The following is a 25,885-nucleotide window of genomic DNA, read 5'->3' as shown; positions in this document are numbered from 1 at the left end:
ATATATGTCAGGGTTATTTCGGTCCTATATGAGACAACATGGTATGTTGATACACCCTATCAAAATAGAGCTGTTGAGAGGAAGAATAAGTACTACTTAAGACAGCTCGAACACTTCTGTTCCAAAAGAAGGTTCCCAAATAGTTCTGGGTTGATGCAGTCTCTGCGACTTGTTTTCTGATTAATCGCACGTTATCTATTGTCCTTGGTGGTAATGTTCCTTATAGTGATCGTTTTTCAAACAAATCATTATTTTCTGTGGAACCTAATGTGTTTGGATGCACATGTTATGTTCGAGATGTTCGGCCATCTGTTACCAAGTTAGATCCTAAGGTATTGAAATGTGTTTTCCTAGGCTATTCTCGAATTCAAAAAGGGTATCAGTGTTGTTCTACTGAACTTGACAAATATCTGGTGTCAACTGATGTGGTATTTTCAAAGACTGCACCATTCTTCTATGCATCTCCCATTTCTACAAGTTTGGGGAAGGAAGATGAGTGGCATGTGTATCAAGTTACCCCGTGCTTTGACAGAACAACCAGATGATATTCCTCCATCTCTTAGTTCTTCTATTGAGCACCAATCCACTATTATACCTTCAGCACCTACTCCCCATGTATTAGCAAGACCGTCAATTGTTCAAGTTTACTTGAGGAGACAAGATACAAATGATACATGTCCTACAACAGTTCCTTCGTCATCAGATCCTCCTTCGCCTGGTCCTACAGAAAATCTTGACTTTCTTATTTCTCTTCGCAAAGGTAAACGTACTTGCAATTCCACATATTCCATTGCTAATTTGTTTCCTATGACTGTTATCCTCTACGTCTAGATCTATGATTATTTCTCTAGACTCTATCACGGTACCCAAAACAGTGAAGGAGGCTTTGAATCATCCCGGATTGTATGATGCAATACTTGAGGAAATATATGCCTTAAAGGACGTGAAATTTGGTGGATTTACCTAAGGAAAAGAAACCAGTGGGATGTAAGTGGCTCTTTACAATTAAAGTTAATCCATGTGATTTTGTGGCAAGATTTAAGGTTCGACTTGTGGCTAAAGGGTATGCTCAAACTTATAGGGTAAATTATTCCGACACCTTCTCTCCCGTTGCCAAACTCACTTCTGTCTTCTTATTTATTTCTCTAGCTACTTCCCAGAATTGGCCTTTACATCAATTGGATATCAAGAATGTGTTCCTTCATGGTAATCTTCAAGAGAAAGTGTATATAGAGCAACCATCCGATTTTGTTGCTTAGGGAGTATGGAAAAGTACGTTATTTGAAGAAGCCCTTGTATGGCTTGAAGCAAAATCATCGAGCTTGGTTTGGCAAGTTCAGTGAGGTAGTTTAGGAGTTTGGGCTGAAAATGAGCAAGTGCGATTACTTAGTCTTCTATCGGCAATCAGCAGCTAACACTATTCTCCTTATTGTATATGTTGATGACATTGTTATCACAGAAGTGACTATGCGGGGATCTCTTCCCTCAAGTCTTTCCTGCATACTAGGCTTCATACAAAGGACTTGAGCCTGTTGAAATACTTTTTGGGAATAGAAGTAAATAGAAGGAAGAAGGAAATTCTTTTATCTCGGAGAAAGTATATTCTTGACTTGCTTGTAGAAATTAAAAAGTTGGCAGCTAAACCCCGCAGTACTCTGATGGTTCCTGATGTGCACCTTATGAAAAATGATGGCGATCCTTTTGATGATCCAGAAAGATATACGATGTTAGTTGGAAAATTAAACTACTCTACTATGACTCCTCCAGATATTGCTTTTGCGGCAAGTGGTGTTAGCCAGTTCATGTCCACACCAATGGTCAAAATTTGGGTAGCTTTGGAACAGATTTTATGTTATGTGAAAGGAGCTCCTAGACTTAGCATATTATATAGTAATCACGGCCATACTCTAATTGAGTGTTTTGCTGATGCTAATTGGGCTGGATCCAAAATTGATAGAAGATATACTAAAGGCTATTGTGTCTTTGTTGGAGGGAACCTTGTATCGTGGAGAAGTAAGAAGCAAAGTGTTGTATCTCGATTCAGTGCAGAATCATAGTACAGAGCTATGTCACAGTCTACGTGTGAGATTATGTGGATACATCATCTTTTAACTGAAATTAGGTTGGAGCATCCAATACCAGTAAAACTCTGGTGTGACAATCAAGTTGTCCTCCATATTGCGTCAAATCCGATGTATCAACTAAGCATATTGAAGTTGACTGTCATTTTATTCGTGAGAAGATTTAGGAGAACTTGATATCCACTGGCTACGAAGACATGAGAGCATCCAGCTGATTTATTCACAAAGGTTGAATGAATTTCGATTTGATTACCTTCATAATAAGCCGGGCATGATCAATATCTATGCTCCACCTTGATGGAGAGTGGTACAAAATGAATGTAGACATACTCTTATGTAATGTACATAGCTAGCAAAATTATAGGATTCACGGCAGATTTATAAGATCTCCATTTTTTTTCTTTCTATAGTTAGGGCTCTATATTTGTATATATACTTCTTACTTCTTGGAATAATAACAACGAGATTGTCGTATTGTCTCTGTATTTAACAGTTTAAATTTTCCAGGAACTAGAAAGAGTCTTTATGGAGAGAATGAATGATTGGGAAGATCATAATGCAACTTCACTTTCCTACCTCAAGCATACATTTTCAAGTTCTTCCTGATAGAGTGAACAAGAATATAGTCATTTTCTTTCATAGATTCAAGAATTAAGACCAAATGTCATCATCCATTTTCCTTACATATACATCCAGGTAATAAAATAATTTTCTTGAACTTTCATTTGATATTGCAGATGAAGAACTTGTGTCTCCTGGTATAAGTTGTTACTTTCTTGGTAGTTAATTATATGGTACTGAAACAAAAGGAGGTCAAGTGCACCATAAACACACTCTTAGCTGTACACCGAACACAGAGCTTCTTCATAGGAATAGCTCTTCGCTGTGACGTATTCCCAAATGTTCCGCGTACCCAACAAACAGGAAGTTCAAGCAGTTGATATCTAAAACAAAGTTCAAAGTTCTTTCATCTGGCCTGATGGCAGAGAACCTACCAAGTATGTAGAATGTTGTAATAATTGAAGGAGATGATGCTAATTTGCAATTTAAAAAATCATGAGGAGCATATAAAATACCACTTAAATCTTGACTATGGAGGGGCGGACTTGTACTGAGACCCATCTCGACAACATTATGTAGCTCATCATCCCATATATTAGGCAACTGAAAAAACAAGTAAACGGAATGGTTCGATTATAGAGTAAGGCTATTTATGCTGCAGTGGTAGAAGAAACATTCATGATTCACTACATGAAATAAATTGTATTCAGAATGCTACCTGAGATGAAGACTCTTTGTAGCCACCACTAGTTGCGGATAAATGGGGATAGATCGACCTAAGAAGTGCATTGGTAGAGTTTCCTAAACCAGGAAGACCTGACTGAAGTAGGCCGGGTTGCAGTTGTTGCGAGGAGTGATATGGCATTGTCATATCAGGAGCAAAAGCAAGTGACGAAGAAGGAACCGTTCGTGAATGGAAAATCTGCAAGAAGAAGTGAAAGAATGCGCTATATTTAGAAACTAGACATTACGCATAAAACCTGTTCCGCTTCATGTAATTCACAGAAAAATACACTGATTCTTACATCTTTTGCAAGGAGCCCATCAATATTAAAATCCAGACGCGGGTTTATCGTTGCAAGCTTCATTGAGAGGAACTGAGAGAACAAGAAGTCCAGTCATTTATCGAACACAAATACGTTAAGAGGCCATGAAAAGAGGGTTCTTCTGTTTTAAGTAAACTTCTTAGATTTTGCAAGAATTTAGCAAACAACAACTAAATCAGAAACTAGTGATTCAGAAATCAGAAATCAATGCAACGTTTTGTGGAACTGTAGATGCATGTGCATTACATTTAAAGATTAGAGATAAAATTACCACCCAAAAGAGGGAAAAAACAAAGGTGGGGTTAATCATTCATTAAACAACATCATCAGAACGAAACAAAAATGGATTTTGAGGGAAGTGCAAGGGGAATAACAAAGTAAAATTTGGAGAAGTGAATAATAGATAAATTATTAAATAGCATACCTCCACCTGTCTTTGAAGAGATTGTACATAATTAATGATTTCATCCAGCATTACTGCTTTCCCAGTGACCTGCAAAACCACCGGTTCTCAGTTCTCACTCGAGATGTATAAAGAGAAGATGCCTACTATAGTGATGGACATGTTATAAGAAGGCTGTTTATTGCAAAATAAACTAACCTTGTTGCAACCAGGTACAAGATCCTGAAGATATTTCATCCGTTCACTGATCTTCTCCCTCCTTAGCTGTATCAAAATAAAGTTCGTCAAATTTGAGAGAACTACAAGATGAGATCTCGTTACAACCTTTAAGCTTCTATTTTGGAGTCTTTACTCTTTCTGCAAGACTATGGCTATTTGTTGCCTGGCCTCTTCGAGCTCGAATGTGTATGTATTCTTCTTTAGGTGGATCCGCCGATTGAGACCCCTGTTTACTATTCTTTCCACCAAGCCTGTTTTGCTCTCCCTTCTGAATTTCTGTTTGATCTTTTGTCGGTTCAGCTGGTGGTTGTTGTGCTCCCTTCGTTTGATCAAATTCTGTATCCTAACAAAATGACAAGTAGACTTAACATAGAAGAACTTGCACAGAAAACAACATTTGAGAAACATTGCAGTTGCAGCTATTGCAATCCATAGAAAGAATTTATATAAGTAAACTGTACCTGACCACTTCTTTTCCTTTTCTTTGAGCCAAGGCTCCTAGCAGAAGAATCCTTACCCTCCACTTCTTCTTGATGGCTGCTACATTCAGCCTCATCAGACTCGTTTCCGGGGATGCCAACACATTCCTTTGCTTCATCCCGAGACCTAGCAAAGCTTTCATTTTTCTCATTCTTGAGGCGGCTTCTATCTATGGCACCATTTTCAAGAGGTAAACAAACATCCTCAGAACTTTCAACCACATTTCCTGTGTGCTGCTTCTCACTGATTGCAGCAGAAGGTGACTGCAAGCCTTTACTAGCGAAAACCTCCTGTGGCCGATGCAAGGCCAGTCCATTAGGATACATATTAGGAGAATTAGGGACGGTAAAGGGGTTCATCATATCACCAACTTTTCCTCCACTGAAGCATGAAAATCTTGCAGCTCTCTCAATAAAACCTGAATCAGCTGGAAACTGAGATAAGCTCTGAGGAAGCATACCAGGAGTAGGGGGTACAAATGTGCCCCCTTTCAACGATATTGCATTTGGTTGAGCCCGACTCATACCAAGCATTCTATTAACATTAGTTCTCAGGGGGTCTAGTGCATTTGTAGTGCCATGATTCATCTGAATATTAGTATCACTTAAGCCTAAGTTTGATAAACTGGTCGGATGATCCCAAACACTAGCACAGAACGAATCTACCGTTGGATTGCTATTCGAAACCATCCCAATGGATGCATTAGTCAAATTGGTGCCGCTTAATTGCCAATCCGATGACATATTTGGTGATTGGAAGTTCAAAGCATCCTCACACCTCTTTTCTGACTCGGCATCATCCTTGCTAACCATATCCATCCTTTGAAAGTGTAGCAAATTAATCAAGACTCGAAAAGTTCTCCTTAACCACAGGTTTTGAGTATCAGGAACACAACCTAAAGATGGAACAAGAACTTGAGTATTTCACAAAATCCTCATTGCTCTATATTTGACAATCTTAAGTAAAGATCATAATACAGGTGGAGAAATTAGAGCAATATTACTTCATATACTCTTTACTAACCATGTTCTCAAAATTTCCAGCTCAACAAGATGAAACAAGACTACAAAAGTTTGTACACTAGAAAATCAACTAAGAATTTAGCACAAACAAGTCAAAGCTAGCCACTCAAACAGCTGGAAAATACATAACCAAGAAAATAACAGTTCAAAACACAAAATGGAGAAACAAAATGCAAGGATCATGGAAATTGAAATAAACCAACAACTCAAAAACAAAAAAAACAAAAAAACTTGCATTGAACCCATTATTCCAAAGCATTCAGAAAAGTCCAAGCAACATTATCCAAGAAAACACATTCCCAGTTCAATAAAGAGCATTTGCAGTTAATTGAAGAGGAAAGGCATTAAATTTCAGCATCATAAATACTCATTTTTAAAACCCTAGTCAGGGGGGAAAAAACAGACCCACCCACCTTCCTAAGCTCAGCTCTGAAACAGAAAAAGACCTGACTAAAAAGTGGGAAGCTAGAAAAGATACCTCATTTCAGATTGTGTGCTACATTTGGTTCTCTGTACACTATTTTCTTGAAATTTGGCTAATGTTCAAAACTGTTATGTACTGAAGATATAAATAACACTCTGCTAATAACCACAGTCAAAGACTTTCAGAAAGAGAGAGAGAAGTGTACAAGAAAATGGGTATTTTTGAAGGAATAGAAAAAGGAAAGCTTAGAATCAAAGGTCCCTTTGCATTTATAGCCACGCCTGCATTAAAAACAGAGTCTTGATGATTAACCACCGCCATTGCTACTGTTAAAATATTGAACTAACTCCAACTTTTAACGGAAAAAAATATTAACATTAGTAGAATTTATAGAACTACTTATGTTGTGACGTTTGGTATAGTTTTGAAGATTTTTTTAGAAAATAATGCTGAAAATATCTGTTTTAATTTCAGAAAATAGCAGTGTTCATTAGTTTAAATGAAAACTTTCTTTTTATAATAAACCTACTATTCCAAACTTACCGATTCGATTAATTTAGATTTTCAAAGCACATCATATATTTTAAGACGAAATACTTCTTATTAAGATTCTTTTACTTTCATAGTCGTACTTGAAACTTACGATTAAAAGTGGAGGGATTTCATACATCCACCACCCGTAATAACACATGGACAATAAGAAGAGTAATGTCTCGTTTGGTACTCGGGATAAGGGATAATTAATTTCGATATTAAATTTGAAATGTGTTTATCCCACATTCAGTTGAGATAGAGTCACGCAGTGGCGAACCTAGGAATTTACTCAAGGAAGTGAAAAAAAATCCCGACAAAGGGTATTCAATATGTGTTAAATACTTCTAAAACATAATATTTTATCTATATACACAGTATAATTTTTCGACGAAGGATGGTCAACTGATCACCCTTGTAACTATGTGGCTTCACCACTGAAGTCACGATATAACTATTCCTGTAATTAGTTATCTCAGGATTATAGTATTATTTTTATAGAATAGTAAAGTAATAATATAAAATAATTAATTCTGAAATAATTAATCCTAAAATAACTAATTTTTTCAATCAAATGACGCCCAAAGTAATTTTAATTTGATGCTAATAGGGACCTATTCTATTAAGCCAGCAACTGACATTGCCAACTCTTGCCAGACATTACTTTTATCTATTATTATAATAGTCCTGCCTTTGTTTGTACCTTGAGAGGAGAGCTTAGTTATATAATCTTAATTTGGTTCTGTTTGGTCAATTGGCACCTACTTAACTTTAAAGCTTTGTTTTCTCACACTTTTATGGCCACTTGGGTTGCTTCTAAAGGAGTCCTAGCTACAAGTTTAGGTCTCTGCATCTTATTTTGATAATAACTTCCCTAGCTTATCCATGCGTATGCATACCTATATAGAGGGCATTTCTTTAAAATATATTTGGAAAATAGAGAGAAAATCATACTAAAAGATTAAGTTTTAAGCTATATGCTTTAACGGATAATTATAGGTAAATCTTCGTGATAATATTAATTTTTAACCTCGTGAAGTTGATAGTAATGTCTAACATATTATCGCAGGCTAAACTACATTGATGTAAAAAATTCTTCATAATGTCAGTTTAAATAACTCTTTTTTTATTCCAGTTTATATAATTTAAATCCAAAATATTTAACATTCTCCCTAAGAAAGAGTAGCACTAATTTTTGATGAGTTGGAAATTTCTGAATTTTTAAAATATTTTCTTGAGTACTTTTAACTAAAATAAAATTCTACGTAATTTATAACACTTTTGACTACCCTCTGTTTCTTTCACAACTTTGCCAAACTGAAGAGTGCTTTTCTCGTTCCCAGCTAATTCTTTAACCACCAATAAACGCGTAGAATGATAAGTACTTTCATTTATCATTTTGTGTATAAAGTTACTTTTATTAGGGAACATTTTACTCCTGATCATATGAGATCGATCCCAATGTTACTACCGGACACCGGCAAGAAACAAAAAAAAAAAAAAACTAATTCATGGACCAAATTCTTGTGGTAATGAAACTTGAATGGAGATAAGGAACTGATAGGTTTTCTATACATAGCAAGACAAGATAAGGTGACATTCTCACTAATCTTTTATGATATATGCTTATTAAAAGGCTTGGCAGTGGCAACTTTTGGCAAAGTTTTTGAACAATTTTCGATCATCTTCCCCCAGAAATATGCGGCAAGTGTAGGTCATAAGCAACATCAATCAATAGTGGTTTTTGGCCAAATCTGATATGTGTATTCATAGTGCTGGTGAACTCTTTTCTTGGTTTTTGGCATTTATTATCAGAAGAAGAAAAGGAAATTATGCAGCAAAGTTGGACAATAAATAGGACTAATCTGGTAAAATTTTCCAGAATAGCACGATAATGTTGTGCGATGGCATTTAATAAATACCATCTCATGTCCATATTATTTATTTTTTATGATTTTTGCAATATACTTAAGAAAGATATACTTAATAACCTACATAACAATATTTGTATAAAATACCTTTATATATCTTAAGCATCTCAATTAATTAACACTACATAGTTATGATAGATTTTTTTTATTTAAAAAAGAGTAATAAATGATTCTTTTTCTAAAATATCAAATATTTCTAAGCAAATTTAATCTTTAATTTATCAAAACAGCTACTCCATATATTGGACCGGAGCCAGTGAACAAATTGACCCAAGCATAAACAACCTTGATTTAGCCGTGCGAATAAGAGCTGATCCAAGATTTTATTTTTAGGGTGTGTTTGGTACGAAGGTTTCCAATTTTTTCATGTTTGGTTGGCCTTAATGTTTTGGAAAATATTTTCCTCTAATTGGAGGAAAATATTTTCCCTATCAAGAGAAAAGAAAATATTTTTCGAAACTCCTAACCTTCCCACTAGAAAATATTTTCCGGAAAATGTTTTCCATTCACCAACAAAACAAGGGAAAATAAGTGATAAAACCACTCATTTTCCATGAAAATATTTTCTAGGAATTAATTTTATCTAATTTGTCAATCAATGGAGGATCTAGCATTAGAGTGCTGGGTTTATCTAAAGGCAAGACTTTTAGGCGGAGCATAAATTTATATGCAAAAATTCATCAAAATTAAAATAAATAGTACATATGAACTTTTAACTTTAAAAATTTAATGGATTCAATGTAAAAAACCTTAAAGATTGAGGTAATAAAATTTAAATTTTGAATCCGTTTATATTGTCAATGGCACAAACTTAACATAAATAAATTACAATTTTTTTAAATGTGTAACTATGTTTATAGATCAAAGGCAATACCAACTCCCTCTTGAACTTACACTGCATCTACCGCTCTTATCTGAATCTAATGAGATCCAGTTCTGCCATTTTAATTAATGTCCAAAAGTTTATACTGACGAAGACGCGAAAGCATGTCTTTTTCTAATCTTTTCTAATTGAATTTGACATTTTATTGCTTAATCAAGCTCTTAGTAAAAGTTTCAAACATATTCCAATACTCACAAAAGGAAAGAGTGCAGTTTAAATTGAAAAGAGTAATTTGATCTGAGCGCTATGATTTTAATCGTATTCTGAAGTTGACTTATGTTTTAAAAAAATTAACAAGTGTCATATAAAAAACTCGAGACTTTATAATTTTAATTAATAGTTAATTCTCTTTAAAAAAAAGTTGTAAAAAATCTTTCTGTATGCCATTATTAGTTGGCCTTGGGACTTGAAATCACAAGGGCAAAGACCTTAGTTCTCTGCTGGAATCTCCTAATACTCTATGTTAAAACTTCAAGATTAGATTTAAACTTGTCTGTTAAATGATTTGCATTGATTGGGTTAGTTTTACAAGGTTTGAATTAATGTGTGCCAGGGATTATATACACATATAAATAAATCCTTTTTCTTGTTTTGATTCGATGAATAAATATAATAGTATATATTTTTGTACGAGTATATACAACAAATCACGAGCAAAACCACATGAAGACGATGAAAGATCTATTACCACCTCGTATAATAAATACAAAGTGATTAGATTCCTTAATTATATTTTCTCCAATTAAAAAGTCATGAAGCTAATACACCCCCGAATGGGATAACAACACGTGTTGTGGATGTGCAAATCCCAGTGAAAATATATACATTAACCAGTACTAAATCTGGTTTCCGATTTAATCTGTTTTAAAATGAATAACATTTCCTTTAGAGCCAAACAAATGTAAGTCACAAATTTCAAAAATTATATATCAGACAAATGATAAATATTTCATAGTAATATTGAAAAGTTATATAACCAGACAAACGTTAAATATTTCATACATATCGTAACTATTGGTCAATTTTTTTCTTACTGAACTTTTGTGATCAACATTTTTTATTGTTAATTCTCTTTAATAAATAAAGACGTAATGATGTAGCTAAATGTTATCGTTCAAGCTCATGATATGTATTGTCCGTTTTGACCCAATAAACTTCATGAATTCATTTTTTGGGCTACGTCATTATTGAACTCAAAAGCATACGTACTATATAAATTTGTGTTATGCATTATAAAACCCTTTTTTTTTCTTTTCTCATTTCGATATGGGATTCGCCTTAGCTGGCATGTACACTTCTTCTTCATAAGCTTGTCAGTCTAAAAATTAAGTCTGTGAGTCATTTTCTTTGACCCGCCCTCGTTAGCTTGCGCTCTGCCATGGGCATCACACTAAAATAGATATTTGACTTCTTTTTTGGATTAAAATAAGAATATATACTTTATTGACAAACTGTTCTTGACAGTGGCGGAGGTGGCAAGCGTGCGTCCGCCGCTATATAAATATATCTGACATTGTATAAATATTTTATTTGAACCCACTTGATAACTATTATTTTACGATTAAAGTTATGTACTTCTAAGATTGAACCCGTCTGCACAAAATCCTGAATCCGCCACCGATTCTTGAACGTTATTAGTTGGCTTGATGAGATGCAATGATAGATATTGTAGGGAAGAGGGAAAGAATGTCAGATATATCCAGAGAGAACATGAACTAATATTTTGTTTTATGATTTTCATGTACAGCACTATATGGCTGGCACAAACATGATTGATGCACATAAATCATTGTTTTATAACTCTTTTAGCTCCTTTTGACTAGAAAATCTAGACTCAAAATTAAAGAGATCTTCATTTGTCAATAGAGCACTGCTTTTCTCGTCCAACTTGATGGGTCTTCAATTTTTTTTTTAATTTAAATTGGTTGCTTATTAGTTTATGTTGGATCGTCATTCAAGAGTAATGCAGAAATTAAATGTGATCATTTTCTTGGAGGAGAGGGGATACGATCTTAGGAATTAAATTTTTTCTCTTAACATTTTTCTAATTTCGGGTTATGTAATGAGCGTATGCATGCAATTAAAACTTTTTAAAAAATTGTCTTTAAAAATGAAGTTCCATTCGTAGAGTTGCAAAGATAAGCAACTACACAAAAGAGTAATTCAATTCGGGGTTTTGGCATGGTTTAACAACATACCCATATAATTAGCAGAAAATAGCCCTAGTTATAAATATTGGCATCAAATAGTCAATAAATGTATATCACAATAATAATATGCATATCACAACTTTTTTTGTTCTTCTTTGTCTATATCAGCATGTATATTAAAATTTTATTTTCATTCTTTGTATATCGATATTATAAAATTATATATATAGTTATTACTGTCTTTATATCAATGTATATCACAATAAAAATATTGTATTATTTGTATATCATAGTGTATAGCACATCAGACATGTGTATACCAAAATAGATATCATAAGTTTATTTTTCTTCTTTGTGTATATCAAAAATTAATTTTCTTTGTATACCAAAATATTATTTACTCCCGCAATTATATTTATTATTTTTATATTTTAGAACTTGCTTAAATATGCTATATCAAAAAAAAAAAAATTATCAATAGTTAATAATTATATTATTTGTATATCACAGTGTATAACATAATAATAATGTGTATATCAAAAATATTTATTAAAATTTTATTTTCCTTCTTTGTATAACACATTTCAGATTGAAAACTCAAGTTCAAGACGACTCCACATATGTATTCCCTATTGTAACCCGTGTATATCTCTATGTACATCAGCGATATCTCATGTATATTATGTGTGTCTGTGTATATCCATAAAAAATTGTGTTATATATACGATATACAATGTGATATACACGGGAGTCCTTAAACAAATTGTGTTGTATACACAATATACAAAGTGATATATACAGACGTCCAAAAAACTTGTGTGTGATATACACTGATGTACACGATATACAACGTGATATACACATGTCGCAGTTGGATTTTTAGGTCTGATTTTTTTTACCTGAAATCAGTCTAAATCACTTCTAATCTTGTTCAAATTTTGTATATAGCCTTGTTTACACATTTTCAACCAAATTCAATAACACCCACTCATTCAATCCAAACGAAAAAAGGAAGAGAGAAGAAAAGCGAAGTTGAAATATAATTTTTCTCTCTTAGTTTTTGCTAATCTTGCTCAAATTTTGTATATAACCTCATTTAGGTATTTTCAACTAATTTCAATCATACCCACTCATTCAATCCAACCAAAAAAAGAAGAGAGAAGAAAAACAAAGTTGAAATATATTTTTCCTCTCTTAATTTTTGCTTCTGATTTTCTCTGATGTAAGATCAACCTTACCTTTTCATCCCACTGATTGTTTTGCATAATTTGCAAGAATTTTTGCTAAACTATGAGAGAAAAGAGAAGATATAGAAGAAGAAATACAAAGAGAGAAAGGGGGTGGGAAGCCAAAATAAGCGTGTAGTTTTTTTTGAGAGAGAATATAAAAGAGAGTAGTTTTTTTAAGATTTGGTTATATAATGCCAATTTTTTGGAGCAAACTTTGCCAAACCTAATATAAGACTAAAAAATTGCCAATTCTTGTTATGTGTTGTTATAAGATGCCAATTTTTCAATTCTTATTCTATTTAAGGATTGAAATGGAAGTTATCGGTTATCCGTTTATTTGGGCTCTTAGCCGTTTTCGCAAGACGGCTAAAAATATTTACGCCCGCCTAGCCGTAATCCATTATAGTGGCGTAAGTCTATACGCAATGTATAACAAGTGTATACACGTATATACCAAATGTATAATAAGTGTTATAATCAATGTACACTGTATACACACTGGTCTTACACAGACTATTCAGTGAGTGTACTAGCTAAATTTTGTAAAAAAATAAAGACTAAATTTATTTTTTGTTTGTTATGAGATGTTTTAGACTGCTACTTTAATTTGTGTATAATATATATATATATATATATATATATATATATATATATATATATATATATATATATATATATGTCACACCCCTTTTTTACCCCCCAAAAAGATATGTGTTATGGGTTGGGTTAAAGAGTTTTTCCAATTAAAGTGACAAACTTGAGTAGGGATTATTTTACTTACAGAGTCGCCACTTGGAATTGAGTTTTGGGGTGTTCCAAGTCACCTTTTATTTGAATCCCTAGTCAAAGGAAGGTTTGACTCTATTATTATTTGTCTGCGAAAACAAAGTCCGGGTAAGGAATTCTGTTGACCGGGGAGAAGGTGTAAGGCATTCCCTGAGTCTCATGGTTCTAGCACGGTCGCTTTATTGGCTACAACTTGGCTTGAATTAATTTTTGGATAAATTATGATTTATTAGTTTTCATGTTTTATCTATCCGCTTTTAATTATTCAAACATGGAATTATCTTTGAAATGAATCACGTATGTGAATCCGTTTTTTTATTGTGCCAAAAGCATGTCACGCGTACGTGTACACAATTAATAGCATTTTATTATATTAAGATTGTTTTGACCAAAGTTGCGCGAACACGTACTTCGATTTTAATTTTGGAAAGCGTAATTATGTCACGCGAACGTATACATAACTACGATGATTTGATTAATTTAGGGCGCGCTTAAAGCACTCTAACGTACTCAAAAATTATTTTCCTAAGTTTGGGATTATTGTGATGCTTAAGAGTTGTACATTCTTCTGACTTAACATCACTCATGGCCTATTCTAATTTCTTGCCAAGAAAGAAACAACTTTAATTTTTCATCTATCCAATTTAACAAACTCATTTAAATCATCACTTCAACATGCTAAAACAAAAGAAATATAACATAACCATATAAGTACGAAAACTAAATCAAAGTCCATAGCATATTTAACAGAAATTGTCCAAAACAAACTTACATGTACTCAAACGAATTAATCTTTAAAACAAATATATAAACCAAATAATATGCAATCTGAACACAAACAATACGAAAGAGATCAAGTATTTTCCATAGAGCAAATGAAATTCATCACGAGCAGATAGAAATACTAATATATCAAAGCAAGTGGGTGAAATAATAATTCAACAATCATTGGACGGAAACGCCGAAATTATGAACCGGAACCTCGACATAGAAGCCTTGCCTGACCGATAAAGACGGGAACAGTTTTAGGTGGTTTAAAGCTGTTTTTGGAGTTGTTTAGTGGCTGAAGTTTGGTGGTTTCACGGCTGGTTTCAGGTATGGGTTCGAGTGAAGTTTCAGTTGATTTTCATGGCCGTTTCAAGGCTGTTTTCAGGTGGGTTTGGGGGTGGATTTCCAGCTCATTTTTGGGGGTGTTTAACTGGAGAAAATGGGCTATTTTGGGGGGGGGGGGAGGGGTTATCGGTAGCTGTGGGTGGACTGGTTTTCAGCTCGTTTTTTGGGCTATTTTCAGCTCGTTTTTTAGCTGTTTTGAGGGAGTTTTGGGGCTGGATTTGCATCTCGTTTTTTGCTGGTTTCTCCTCCCTTCATTGCTGATTTTTGCAGCAATTATATAGAGTGTTTTTTTGTTCTTTAGGGTGTAGATGAAGCTCATTTCTTTTGTGAAAGCCATGTGTGTTTGTGGAGGGATCATATGGGGGAAGTGCTTATGTGAGTTGTTAAAGAGGAATAGTGGAGTGTGAGTTGTTAAAAAGGAAGAGTGGGAGTGTGAGTTGTGAGGGAATAATTGTGTTGGTGGTAAGATGTGTGTTAAGTGACGTGAGGGAGTTGGGAAAAATTCAAGCATGGTCAAAAATTAGGTGCTCACAGCATGCCCCTCTTTGCTTGGAAACATGAAGAGTTTTCAGGCAAAGAAAAGATGGGCGATATGACTAATTTTTGGCCGTACCATTATTCAAAAGGGAAGAGGTAAGAGAAGAAAGTGCAACCGAGTCCTGGTTTTGGACAACCTACATATCCCGGGTTATAAGAGAATCAGGCCGCGTGTAGTTCAAGGAAAAGGATGGAATGCTGAGTTGGAAAGTCGAGTGAGGTTCCGTCGAGGCTCCGGTCTGTAGTCCTGTTATTATATCAAAATCAAAAGAAACTAAACAAGCCTATCAACTATCAGTTACAAGATTCCTATGTATAAGTCTTCTAATACTTGATCTTGAGTCTTGGCTAATTTATTACGCAGACTCTGATCTGAACCTTGATGCTATTTAGCTGCAGGTGCTAGTTCATTCTTCTACGGCTTCTTCCAATTAAAGCGGGAAGTGTTATGCTCGTGATTTCAGTCATGTCTTGAGCATTCCGTAGCATTCCATATCTTTTCTATCACTTCTTCATTTTTGATTCTTTTTTTTTCTTTATTCTGGATTGAGACTTCTTCTTTTGGTCATCTCGAACCCTGTGCCTTGAGGTAAAACCTGCTCAAACACTAAAACAAACAAATGAACGAAATTTTCTGCCCCAGTTTTTACTAAAAAAATTTCGTGAGTTATTGTAACAAAATTCTAAACTACTTCTTTATTGAAAGCAATAAAAGATCGGGAATGGTGTACCCCAAAAAGATCATGTTGAGAAAATATGGCCTGGGAATGGTATACCCTAGATTGGCAATGATATCATAGAGTGGTGTACCCTGCATTTAAGATCAAATCAGCTAGGAAATGGTATTCTTCTACCCAGAAATGAGCTGGATTCCCCTAGGCGAAAAGGTTCTACCTGGGTTAAACTACGTAAAACAGCCTGGGCGAAGAGTACTTCTACTCGGAACTATGGGCTGGATCCGCCTAGGTGAAAAGGTTCTACCTGGATTAAGCTACGAAAAATAAGCCTGGGCGAAGAGTACTTCTACCCGGAAATATGAGCTGGATCCCCCTAGGCGAAAAGATTCTACCCGGGTTAAGCTACGAAAAAACAAAAGCTTGGGTGAAGAGTACTTCTACCCGAAAATATAAGCTAGATCCCCCTAGGCGAAAAAGGTTCTACTTGGGTTAAGCTATGTAAAACAACCTGAGCGAAGAGTACTTCTACTCAAAACTATGAGCTGGATCCCCCTAGGCAAAAAGGTTCTACCTGGGTTAAGCTACGAAAAACAGCCTAGGCGAAGAGTACATCCACCCGGAACTATGAGCTAGATCCCCCTAGGCGAAAAGGTTCTACCTAGGTTAAGCTACGTAAAACATTCTGAGTGAAGAGTACTTCTACCCGAAACTATGAGCTGGATCCCACTAGGCGAAAAGGTTTTACCTGGGTTAAGTTACGTAAAACAACCTGGGCGAAGAGTACTTCTACCCGGAACTATGAGCTGGATCCCCCTAAGCGAAAAGGTTCTACCTGGGTTAAGCTACGTAAAACATCTTGAGCGAAGAGTTCTTCTACCTGAAAACTATGAGCTGGATCCCCCTAGGCGAAAAGGTTCTACCTGGGTTAAGCTACGTAAAACAGCCTGGGCGAAGAGTACATCCACCCGGAACTATGAGTTGGATCCCCCTAGGCAAAAAGGTTCTACCTGGGTTAAGCTACATAAAACATTTTGAGCGAAAAGTACTTCTACCCGGAACTATGAGCTAGATCCCCATAGGCGAAAAGGTTCTACCTGGGTTAATCTACGTAAAATATCTTGAGCGAAGAGTACTTCTACCTGAAAACTATGAGCTGGATCCCCCTAGGCGAAAAGGTTCTACCTGGGTTAAGCTACATAAAACAGCCTGGGCGAAGAGTACATCCACCCGGAACTATGAGTTGGATCCCCCTAGGCAAAAAGGTTCTACCTGGGTTAAGCTACATAAAATATCCTGAGCGAAAAGTATTTCTACCCGGAACTATGAGCTGGATCCCCATAGGCGAAAAGGTTCTACTTGGGTTAAGCTACGTAAAACATCCTAGCGAAGAGTACTTCTACCCGGAACTATGAGTTGGATCCCCCTAGGCGAAAAGGTTCTAACAGGGTTAAGTTACGTAAAACGACCTGGGCGAAGAGTACTTCTACCCGGAACTATGAGCTGGATCCCCCTAGGCGAAAAGGTTCTACCTAGGTTAAGCTACGAAAAATAAGCCTGGGCGAAGAGTACTTCTACCCGGAACTATGAGCTGGATCCCCCTAGGCGAAAAGGTTCTACCTGGGTTAAGCTACGAAAAACAACCTAGGCGAAGAGTACTTTTACCCGGAACTATGAGCTAGATCCCCCTAGGTGAAAAGGTTCTACCTGGGTTAAGTTATGTAAAACAACTTGGGCGAAGAGTACTTCAACTCGGAACTATGAGCTGGATCCCCTAGGCGAAAAGGTTCTACCCGGGTTAAGCTACGTAAAACAAGCGAAGATTACTTCAACTCAGAACTGTGAGTTGGATCCCCCTAGGCGAAAAGGTTCTACCTGGGTTAAGCTACGTAAAACATCCTGAGTGAAGAGTACTTCTACCCGGAAATATGAGTTGGATCCCCCTAGGAGAAAAGGTTCTACCTGGGTTAAGCTACGAAAAACAGCCTGGGCGAAGAGTACTTCTACCCGGAACTATGAGCTGGATCCCCCTAGGCTAAAAGGTTCTACCTGGGTTAAACTACAAAAAACAAGCCTGGGCGAAAAGTACTTCTACCCAGAACTATGAGCTAGATCCCCCTAGGCAAAAAGGTTCTACGTGGGTTAAGCTATGTATAAAAACCTGCTATGAGTGATGCATGCTGAAAATAAAATAAAATGGAGATTTTGCAAAACTTACCCTTGGTGACATTCGTCCTTTAAGAATCGTCATTCTGCACTGCTTTTGTACCTGCTTCAAAACAAAGAAACATTGTGAGTTTTAAAAGTGGTGGTCGCTTTGTGGCCTTGGTGTCTTTGGCAACTTGGCTTTGTGCCCATATTCTTTTGATGATGATTTCAACCTGCCACTAGATGTTTCGTAAATACCACTTGTATTTCTGGCCCCATGGAGCCTTTGACTTTTCAAACTTTTACAATGACGGTTGGTCGCGTGGGACTTAACCCTTTCAACTTTATTTTTGCCTTTTTGGCATTTCACTTTCGACTTTTTCCTCCAAAACTTTCAATTTCAGAGTATTGGGGAACCTTTGGCTTTTCAAACTTTGCCAAAATGGTTGGCCACTTGGGACTTAACCTATTCAACTTCATTTTGCCTTGTAGGCACTTTTAATTTGATTTTCTCCTTACAAGAGTTTTTGATTTCGAAGCATCGGCCGCCATGGCCAGTCGAGGTTGACTTGATCCCCTGCCGAGTCTGGGTGCCTTTTTTTGCATATTAGCTTGTATCAAACGAGAGTCTTGTAAATCAGTCTTACCATCCCTTCTTTGTCTTAGTTTCAGAACATAGTTAGACCGAAAGGGATTCAAAGAAAAACAAATAATGGAATGAACAAATAAATTTAGACAGGAGGTATCCCTTTCGGGGAAAGGAAAGAAGGACTTCTCTGGAGTACATGCGGACTTCAATGAACATGATATGCCTTTTGGACTGGATGCTTGATCTGTGTAAACTGTCCGACTCTCGAAAATTAATTAAAATTTTGTCTCGAAATCGAGAAACCTTGCCCAGGACTCTGTCGATGCCAGTAACTATGGGAATCCTCTTTTTCGATCAGTGGCGCCCTTCGCGGATTTCTACCAACTGACCTCTCTCATTTCTACCCCCCAAAAAGATATGTGTTATGGGTTGGGTTAAAGAGTTTTTTCAATAAAAGTGACAAACTTGAGTAGGGATTATTTTACATACAGAGTCGCCACTTGGAATTGAGTTTTGGGTTGTTCCAAGTCACCTTTTATTTGAATCCCTAGTCAAAGGAAGGTTTGACTCTATTATTATTGGTCTGCAAAAACAAAGTCCGGATAAGGAATTCTGTTGATCGGGGAGAAGGTGTAAGGCATTCCCCGAGTCCCGTGGTTCTAGCACGATCGCTTTATTGACTACAACTTGGCTTGAATTAATTTTTGGATAAATTGTGATTTATTAGTTTCCATATTTTATCTATCCGCTTTTAATTATTCAAGTATGGAATTATCTTTGAAATGAATCACGTGTGTGAATCCGTTTTTTTATTGTGCCAAAATCATGTCACGCGTACGTGTACACAATTAATAGTATTTTATTATATTAAGATTATTTTGGCCAAAGTTGCGCGAACACGTACTTCGGTTTTAATTTTGGAAAGCGTAATTATGTCACGCGAACGTATACATAACTACGATGATTTGATTAATTTAGGACGCGTTTAAAGCACTCTAACGTACTCAAAAATTAGTTTCCTAAGTTTGGGATTATTGTGATGCTTAAGAGTTATACATTCTTCTGACTTAATATCACTCATGGCCTATTCTAATTCCTTGCCAAGAAAGAAACAACTTTAATTTTTCATCTATCCAATTTAACAAACTTAAATCACCACTTCAACATACTAAAACAAAAGAAATGTAACATAACCATATAAGTACGAAAACTAAATCAAAGTCCATAGCATATTTAACAGAAATTGTCCAAAACAAACTTACATGTACTCAAACGAATTAATCTTTAAAACTAATATATAAGCCAAATAATACGCAATCTGAACACAAATAATACGAAAGAGATCAAGTATTTTTCATAGAGCAAATGAAATTCATCACGAGCAGATAGAAATACTAATATATCAAAGCAAGTGTATACTAAAAATGTAAACAAATACTGAGAAAAATGAATTCGAATGGACCTTTATATTGATGAATAAAGCTGAAAATTTGCAACTCAATCGAAATAACAATTCAACAATCGTTGGACGGAAACATCGAAATTACGAACCGGAACCTCGACATAGAAGCCTTGCCTTACCGATGAAGACGGAAACAGTTTTAGGTGGTTTAAAGCTGTTTTTGGAGTTGTTTAGTGGCTGAAGTTTGGTGGTTTCACGGCTGGTTTCAGGTATGGGTTCGAGTGAAGTTTAGTTGATTTTCATGGCCGTTTCAAGACTGTTTTCAGGTGGGTTTGGGGGTGGATTTCCAGCTCAATTTTGGGGGTGTTTAACTGGAGAAAAGGGGCTATTTTGGGGGAGGAGGAGGTTATCGGTAGCTGTGGGTGGACTGGTTTTGAGCTCGTTTTTTGGGCTATTTTCAGCTCGTTTTTAAGCTGTTTTGAGGGAGTTTTGGGGCTGGATTTGCAGCTCATTTTTTGCTGGTTTCTCCTCCCTTCATTGCTGATTTTTGCAGCAATTATATAGAGGGTTTTGTTGGTCGTTAGGGTGGAGATGAAGCTCATTTCTTTTATGAAAGCCATGTGTGTTTGTGGAGGGATCATGTGGGGAAAGTGCTTGTGTGAGTTGTTAAAGAGGAATAGTGGAGTATGAGTTGTTAAAGAGGAAGAGTGGAAGTATGAGTTGTGAGGGAATAATTATGTTGGTGGTAAGGTGTGTGTTAAGTGACGTGAGGGAGTTAAAAAAAATTCAAGTATAGTCAAAAATTTGGTGCTCACAATATATATATATATTATGGGACCAAATCCAATGACAACTGCATAAATGACTAGAATTTATTTTTCAATTGGAAATGGTGTATACTGTGGTTGTTTCCATACTGTATCTTATAGTTTATGTTGATTATCTCATTTGTTTCCACGGGCACATCCTTCATTTTCAAGCTTTATTTCTATCCTTGGTGGTGCATGTCATACGCTAGCCAAAAAGTGTATAAATTATACATATTATATGTTTATAATACACATATATAAGAAAAATATACCATTTGTCGGCTATCTTTTAGGGCGGAAAAAAATAACAAATCGATCTACCATAAAATAATTTTGTCCTTGTGCTCACCAATTCAATGATTTTTATTTTCCTATTTGGTCGCCTTTCTTGGATAGAATAAAGTAAGTTTGACCTCTAGGACTTGAGAGTGAAGCGCCAAGACATTTAATTTGAAAAATATCTGAATTTTACCTTCAACAACTGATCACATTATGTCAATGCCTTCAAGACCATTCTCTAGGAGTCAAGCCAAGAACCTTCAAATTATTGGGATGCAATTGATAAAGTTGAAAGATTTGAATGATCTTTTGAAAAAGCCTAATAGAGTCTACAATTTCATCCAAATGGTATTCAAGGATGGTGGCCCAAGTTCATGTGAAAAGGCCCAATTATAAATGGAGAGCCCAAGCACCAAATGGTCTTTTTAGTCATTATGTAGATCTTAGTATAAATAAAAAATATTAGGTCATCTTTCATTTCCTTAGACTATATTGAATGTTTCTATGTATTTTTGTGAGTTTGAAGGTAGACTTGTGGTTGGCTTTGAACTAGCCCTAGAATTTGCAAGAGGTTTCTCTTCCTCTTGAGGATTCTATTAGTGTAGGTGCTTTTGTTAATTGTATTAGGGGTGATTAGAATTTAAGTCTAGTTATTACTAATATCTCATCAATATTTGTGTCATGCTTCTCTTTCTTTTTTTGCTTTTCAAGTCCCATTTCTTGTTCTTGCATTTTGGTTATTATCATTTGGTATCAAGAGCCTAGGCTAAGGTTTTAGTTTGAAAAAAAAAAAAGAAAATTCGAAATCCTTAATCCTATTTCCAGTTTATTGTTCCAACACCCATTTGGCATTCTGTTGAGGTATTCAAAGATTTAAGAATCAATTGGAGATGGAAGAAGATTATCTAGCTTATTTGATTCCATCACGTACTAATTGAAGACAAAAGTTGAAGAAGATAATGGTAATACACCATTGTCAAGCTACCGGAAGCTAAGATTTTCAAAATCCTTGAATGAAAATCCCAAGTTGTTGAATATTTGGTGACTAAATCAAGTGGGTTTTACTTGTTGAAGCTCAAATCGTGATTACAACTTTGATTTGGTATAAATAAATGAAAAATCGAACTCCCTACTGCATGAACTCTTGGAGCCGAACTGTGTAGCTTAAAAGTCCACATATTTATTCTCCATAGTTTTGGATATCAAATTGGTTTGTTGGAAAAGAATTCAAGTTTTTTTTTCTTCTCAATATCTTGACTAGATTATCTTAGTATTAGTCCATATTAAGTGTTAATCTAGTTTCTTGGTATCATTTCTATATTTTTCGTGCTAATTTCTTTGTGCTTTTCTCTTTTATTTCGTCGTGAATTTTTTTGGCTCAAGTCCAAATTTGCTTAAATTGTCCATTCTTAACATCAATTCCACTCCATCTCGAAGACGGAAGGGAGTTGTTGTAAAGTCTTGGGTACTAGTTTGGAGGCAACTTTGAGTTTTATCTTTTGAGTGGAAAAAGGCTAGAGCGAGTGAGATTAAAAGAGAGAATTAAAAGTCAATTTTCAAGAGTGAAACACGAGTTATTGAGTGACATACAACTTGAGTATATACATTAAGGGAGCGACTTGGTGAGGACTTTTATCACTAACTCGTTTGTTCATTTTGTAGAAAAGTTCAATATGGGTGAGGGATCTTTCAATAACATGGATAAAATGTTTGAGGCTATGATGAAGAGATTTGATATGATTAATGGAAGGTTCACAAACATGGAGAATAGGATGCAAGTTCAAGAGGAAAAAGTGAATTCCTTGGTGAGTGGAACTCTCCCACATCAACAAGGTGTTGGAACTAGTGTTTCTTCATCAACTCCTTCTACTCCTTTGGATCCTAATCTAATGCAACAAGGGATCCATGCTCAAGTTACTCATGCACAAAGAGGGATTCCATTCCATGAAAATCAATCCCAAAGGCAACAAAGGAGGGTCAATCCACAAAATCTCCAACCACCACAAGAAGAGCACATCAATCTTGAGGAAGAAGATGACCCTACTCAAAATGCAATAAGGCAACAAGCTTGGCAAGGTTATCAACAACCAAGATACTATCATGATGAGCATGAAAGAGGGTTGAACGCCATCAAGATCACTCTTCCACCTTTTAAAGGAAGTAGTGACTCGGAAGAATACTTGGATTGGGTAATCAAGAGTGAAAGCATCTTCCAAGTTAACAATGTGCCTAATGCCATGAAGATCAAGTATGCCATCACCCAATTTGAGGGATTTGCCTCTACTTGGTGGGAATTTTACAAGAGACAAAGGGAACAATGACTACTTGATCCTATTACTACCTGGGATGAAATGAAAGGTATCATGAAGAAAAAGTTTGTACCAGATTACTTTTAAGAAGACATTCTTTCAAAATTCTACACTTTTAGGCAAGGTAGTAAAAATATTGATGAATTCTTTGAAGAGTTTGAGAAGACAAGGTTGCGAGCTAACTTTCATGATAGATAGGACATTATTGTTCCAAGATTCCTTGCGGGGTTGAACAAGGAAATTTCTTCTCCTATGAAGTTGCACAAGTATGATTACTTAGAGGATGCTTACCAAGTGGCTTTGAGATTTGAAAAGGGGCTTAAGGGTGAGAAAAACTACAAGTCCAAGAGCACTAGTTCTTCATGGAGCAAGAGAAAAGAGACTTGGAAATCTTCAAGCCATTGGGACAAGCCTAAAGAGACTAAACAAGATTTCAAAAATCAAGTTGAAAAATTCAAACCTAAGGTGGAGGCTAAAGAAGGAGGAAATAATGCTCAATATAAGTCTCTTACTAACATTAGGTTCCATAAGTGCCATGTTCTTGGTCATTACATGAGAGATTGTCCAAACCATAGAGTTATCATTGAAATGGAAGGTGGAAGATATCAAACGGGAGATAGTGACCATAGTGAAGATGTTGAAGAGGAAAGTGAAAGTGACGATGGGGAGTGTGAAGAAGAAGATATGAAGCGCTACTTGGTAGTAAGAAGACTTATGAGTGCACTTGCTAAGGAAGAACTAGATCAAATGGAGAATCTTTTTCATGCTAAATGCAAGATTATGGGAGATGTTTGCTCAATGATAATTGATAATGGAAGTTGTGCAAAAGTGACAAGTGCATATTTGGTAGAGAAATTGAATTTGCCTACAATGAAGCGTCCTACACCATATAGACTACAATGGTTAAATGAGTGTGGCGAGCTCAAAGTGACAAAGCTAGTATTGATAAAGTTCAAGATCGAAAAGTATCATGATGAAGTTTGGTGTGATGTAGTACCAATGCAAGCTTGTTATTTGCTTCTAGGCTGGCCTTGGCAATATGATAGAGAAGCAAAGTATTATGGAAAAACTAATAAGTACTCTCTTGTTAAAGATGGACATAAATTTACTCTTTTACCTATGACACCATTTTAAGTGAGTGAAGATTACAAAAAAAAATGAGAGAATTGAGGGAAAAATCAAAGAATGAGAAAGAGAGAGAAAAGTGAGAAGAGTAATACTTCAATAGAAGAAAAAAGTGAGAAGAGTGGCATTTCAAGAGAGAGAAAAAGTGAAAAAAGAAGGAAAATGAGGGAAAGGTTTCAGTTTTACAAAATAAGATTGAGCCTAGAGGGAAAGAAAAAGTGAGTTGTTAGCTAGTCATCAAGATCCTTTGAGAGAGGTTGAGGATAACCATTCTCTTATCCTTCTTATGCATAAAGATTATTTTTTGACTACTAATGAGCTAAAGAAAAAGTGAGTTTGTTAGCTAGTCATCAAGATCCTTTGAGAGAGGCTGAGGATAACCATTCTCTTTTACTTCTTATGCATAAAGATTATTTTTTGACTACTAATGAGCTAGCCCCTTTTGTACCTAGTGAAGTTTCTACTCTTTTAAAGGTTATGAAGATGACTTTCCCGAAGAGCTATCAAGGGAACTACCACCTTTGAGGGGAATAAAGCATCAAATTGACTTTATTTCGGGATCTCAACTTCCAAATCAATTAGCATATAAGAGCAATCCGGAGACTACAAAAGAGTTACAAAAGCAAGTTAATGACCTTCTTGAGATGGAATTTGTAAGGGAAAGCTTGAGTCCGTGTGCCATGCCCGTGATCCTAGTGCTAAAGAAATATGGAAGTTGGAGAATGTGCATTGATTGTAGGGCTATCAATAAAATCACAGTAAAGTATCGTCACCCTATACCTAGGCTTAATGACTTACTTGATGAATTGAGTGACTCTCTTATCTTTTCTAAAATTGACTTGAGAAGTGGTTATCACCAAATAAGAATGAAAACCGGTGATGAGTGGAAAATCACTTTTAAAACTAAATTTGGATTGTATGAATGGATGGTTATGCCTTTTGGACTTTCTAATGCACCTAACACTTTCATGAAGCTTATGAACCATGTGATGAAACACTTTATTGGAAAGTTTGTTGTAGTTTGCTTTGATGATATTTTGGTGTATTCAAAGTCACTTGAAGAGCATGTTGAGCACTTGAAACAAATTTTTGATGTTCTTAGAAAGGAAAGACTGTTTGCTAATTTGAAAAAGTATACTTTTTGTGTTGATAAA

At 35.6% G+C, this 25,885-nt stretch overlaps 3 protein-coding genes across 4 annotated transcripts; 2 read left to right on the top strand and 1 right to left on the bottom strand.

The window, feature by feature from the left end:
* The first annotated feature begins 492 nt into the window (after positions 1–492).
* LOC138909521 (uncharacterized mitochondrial protein AtMg00810-like) lies at positions 493–2,057 on the top strand. Its single transcript, XM_070200725.1, has 3 exons — positions 493–760; positions 1,150–1,225; positions 1,460–2,057. Exons 1-3 carry the CDS (start codon positions 493–495, stop codon positions 2,055–2,057), a joined length of 942 nt encoding a protein of 313 aa, XP_070056826.1.
* A 566-nt stretch (positions 2,058–2,623) lies between these two features.
* Positions 2,624–6,616, bottom strand: LOC104120925 (transcription factor bHLH49-like). 2 transcript variants are annotated; one of them, XM_009632793.4, is made up of 9 exons: positions 6,291–6,616; positions 4,772–5,685; positions 4,444–4,653; positions 4,290–4,355; positions 4,113–4,181; positions 3,668–3,739; positions 3,361–3,564; positions 3,158–3,245; positions 2,624–3,072 (listed from the first exon to the last, which is right to left on the bottom strand). In XM_009632793.4, exons 2-9 carry the CDS (start codon positions 5,606–5,608, stop codon positions 3,038–3,040), a joined length of 1,581 nt encoding a protein of 526 aa, XP_009631088.1. In that variant the 5' UTR covers positions 5,609–5,685; positions 6,291–6,616; the 3' UTR covers positions 2,624–3,037. The 2 variants fall into 2 exon arrangements, with proteins under 2 accessions (XP_009631088.1, XP_009631087.1); XM_009632792.4 differs by having other exon boundaries at positions 4,772–5,609.
* Positions 6,617–23,858: 17,242 nt separating this feature from the next.
* On the top strand, positions 23,859–24,740 carry LOC138909520 (uncharacterized). The gene has a single exon (XM_070200723.1). The coding sequence runs from the start codon at positions 23,859–23,861 to the stop codon at positions 24,738–24,740; it is 882 nt and encodes a 293-aa protein (XP_070056824.1).
* Positions 24,741–25,885: the final 1,145 nt, after the last annotated feature.

This window comes from Nicotiana tomentosiformis, chromosome 4 (assembly GCF_000390325.3).
Source record: "Nicotiana tomentosiformis chromosome 4, ASM39032v3, whole genome shotgun sequence".
Lineage (NCBI taxonomy): Eukaryota > Viridiplantae > Streptophyta > Magnoliopsida > Solanales > Solanaceae > Nicotiana > Nicotiana tomentosiformis.
This window is presented reverse-complemented; position numbering and strand designations above follow the sequence as displayed.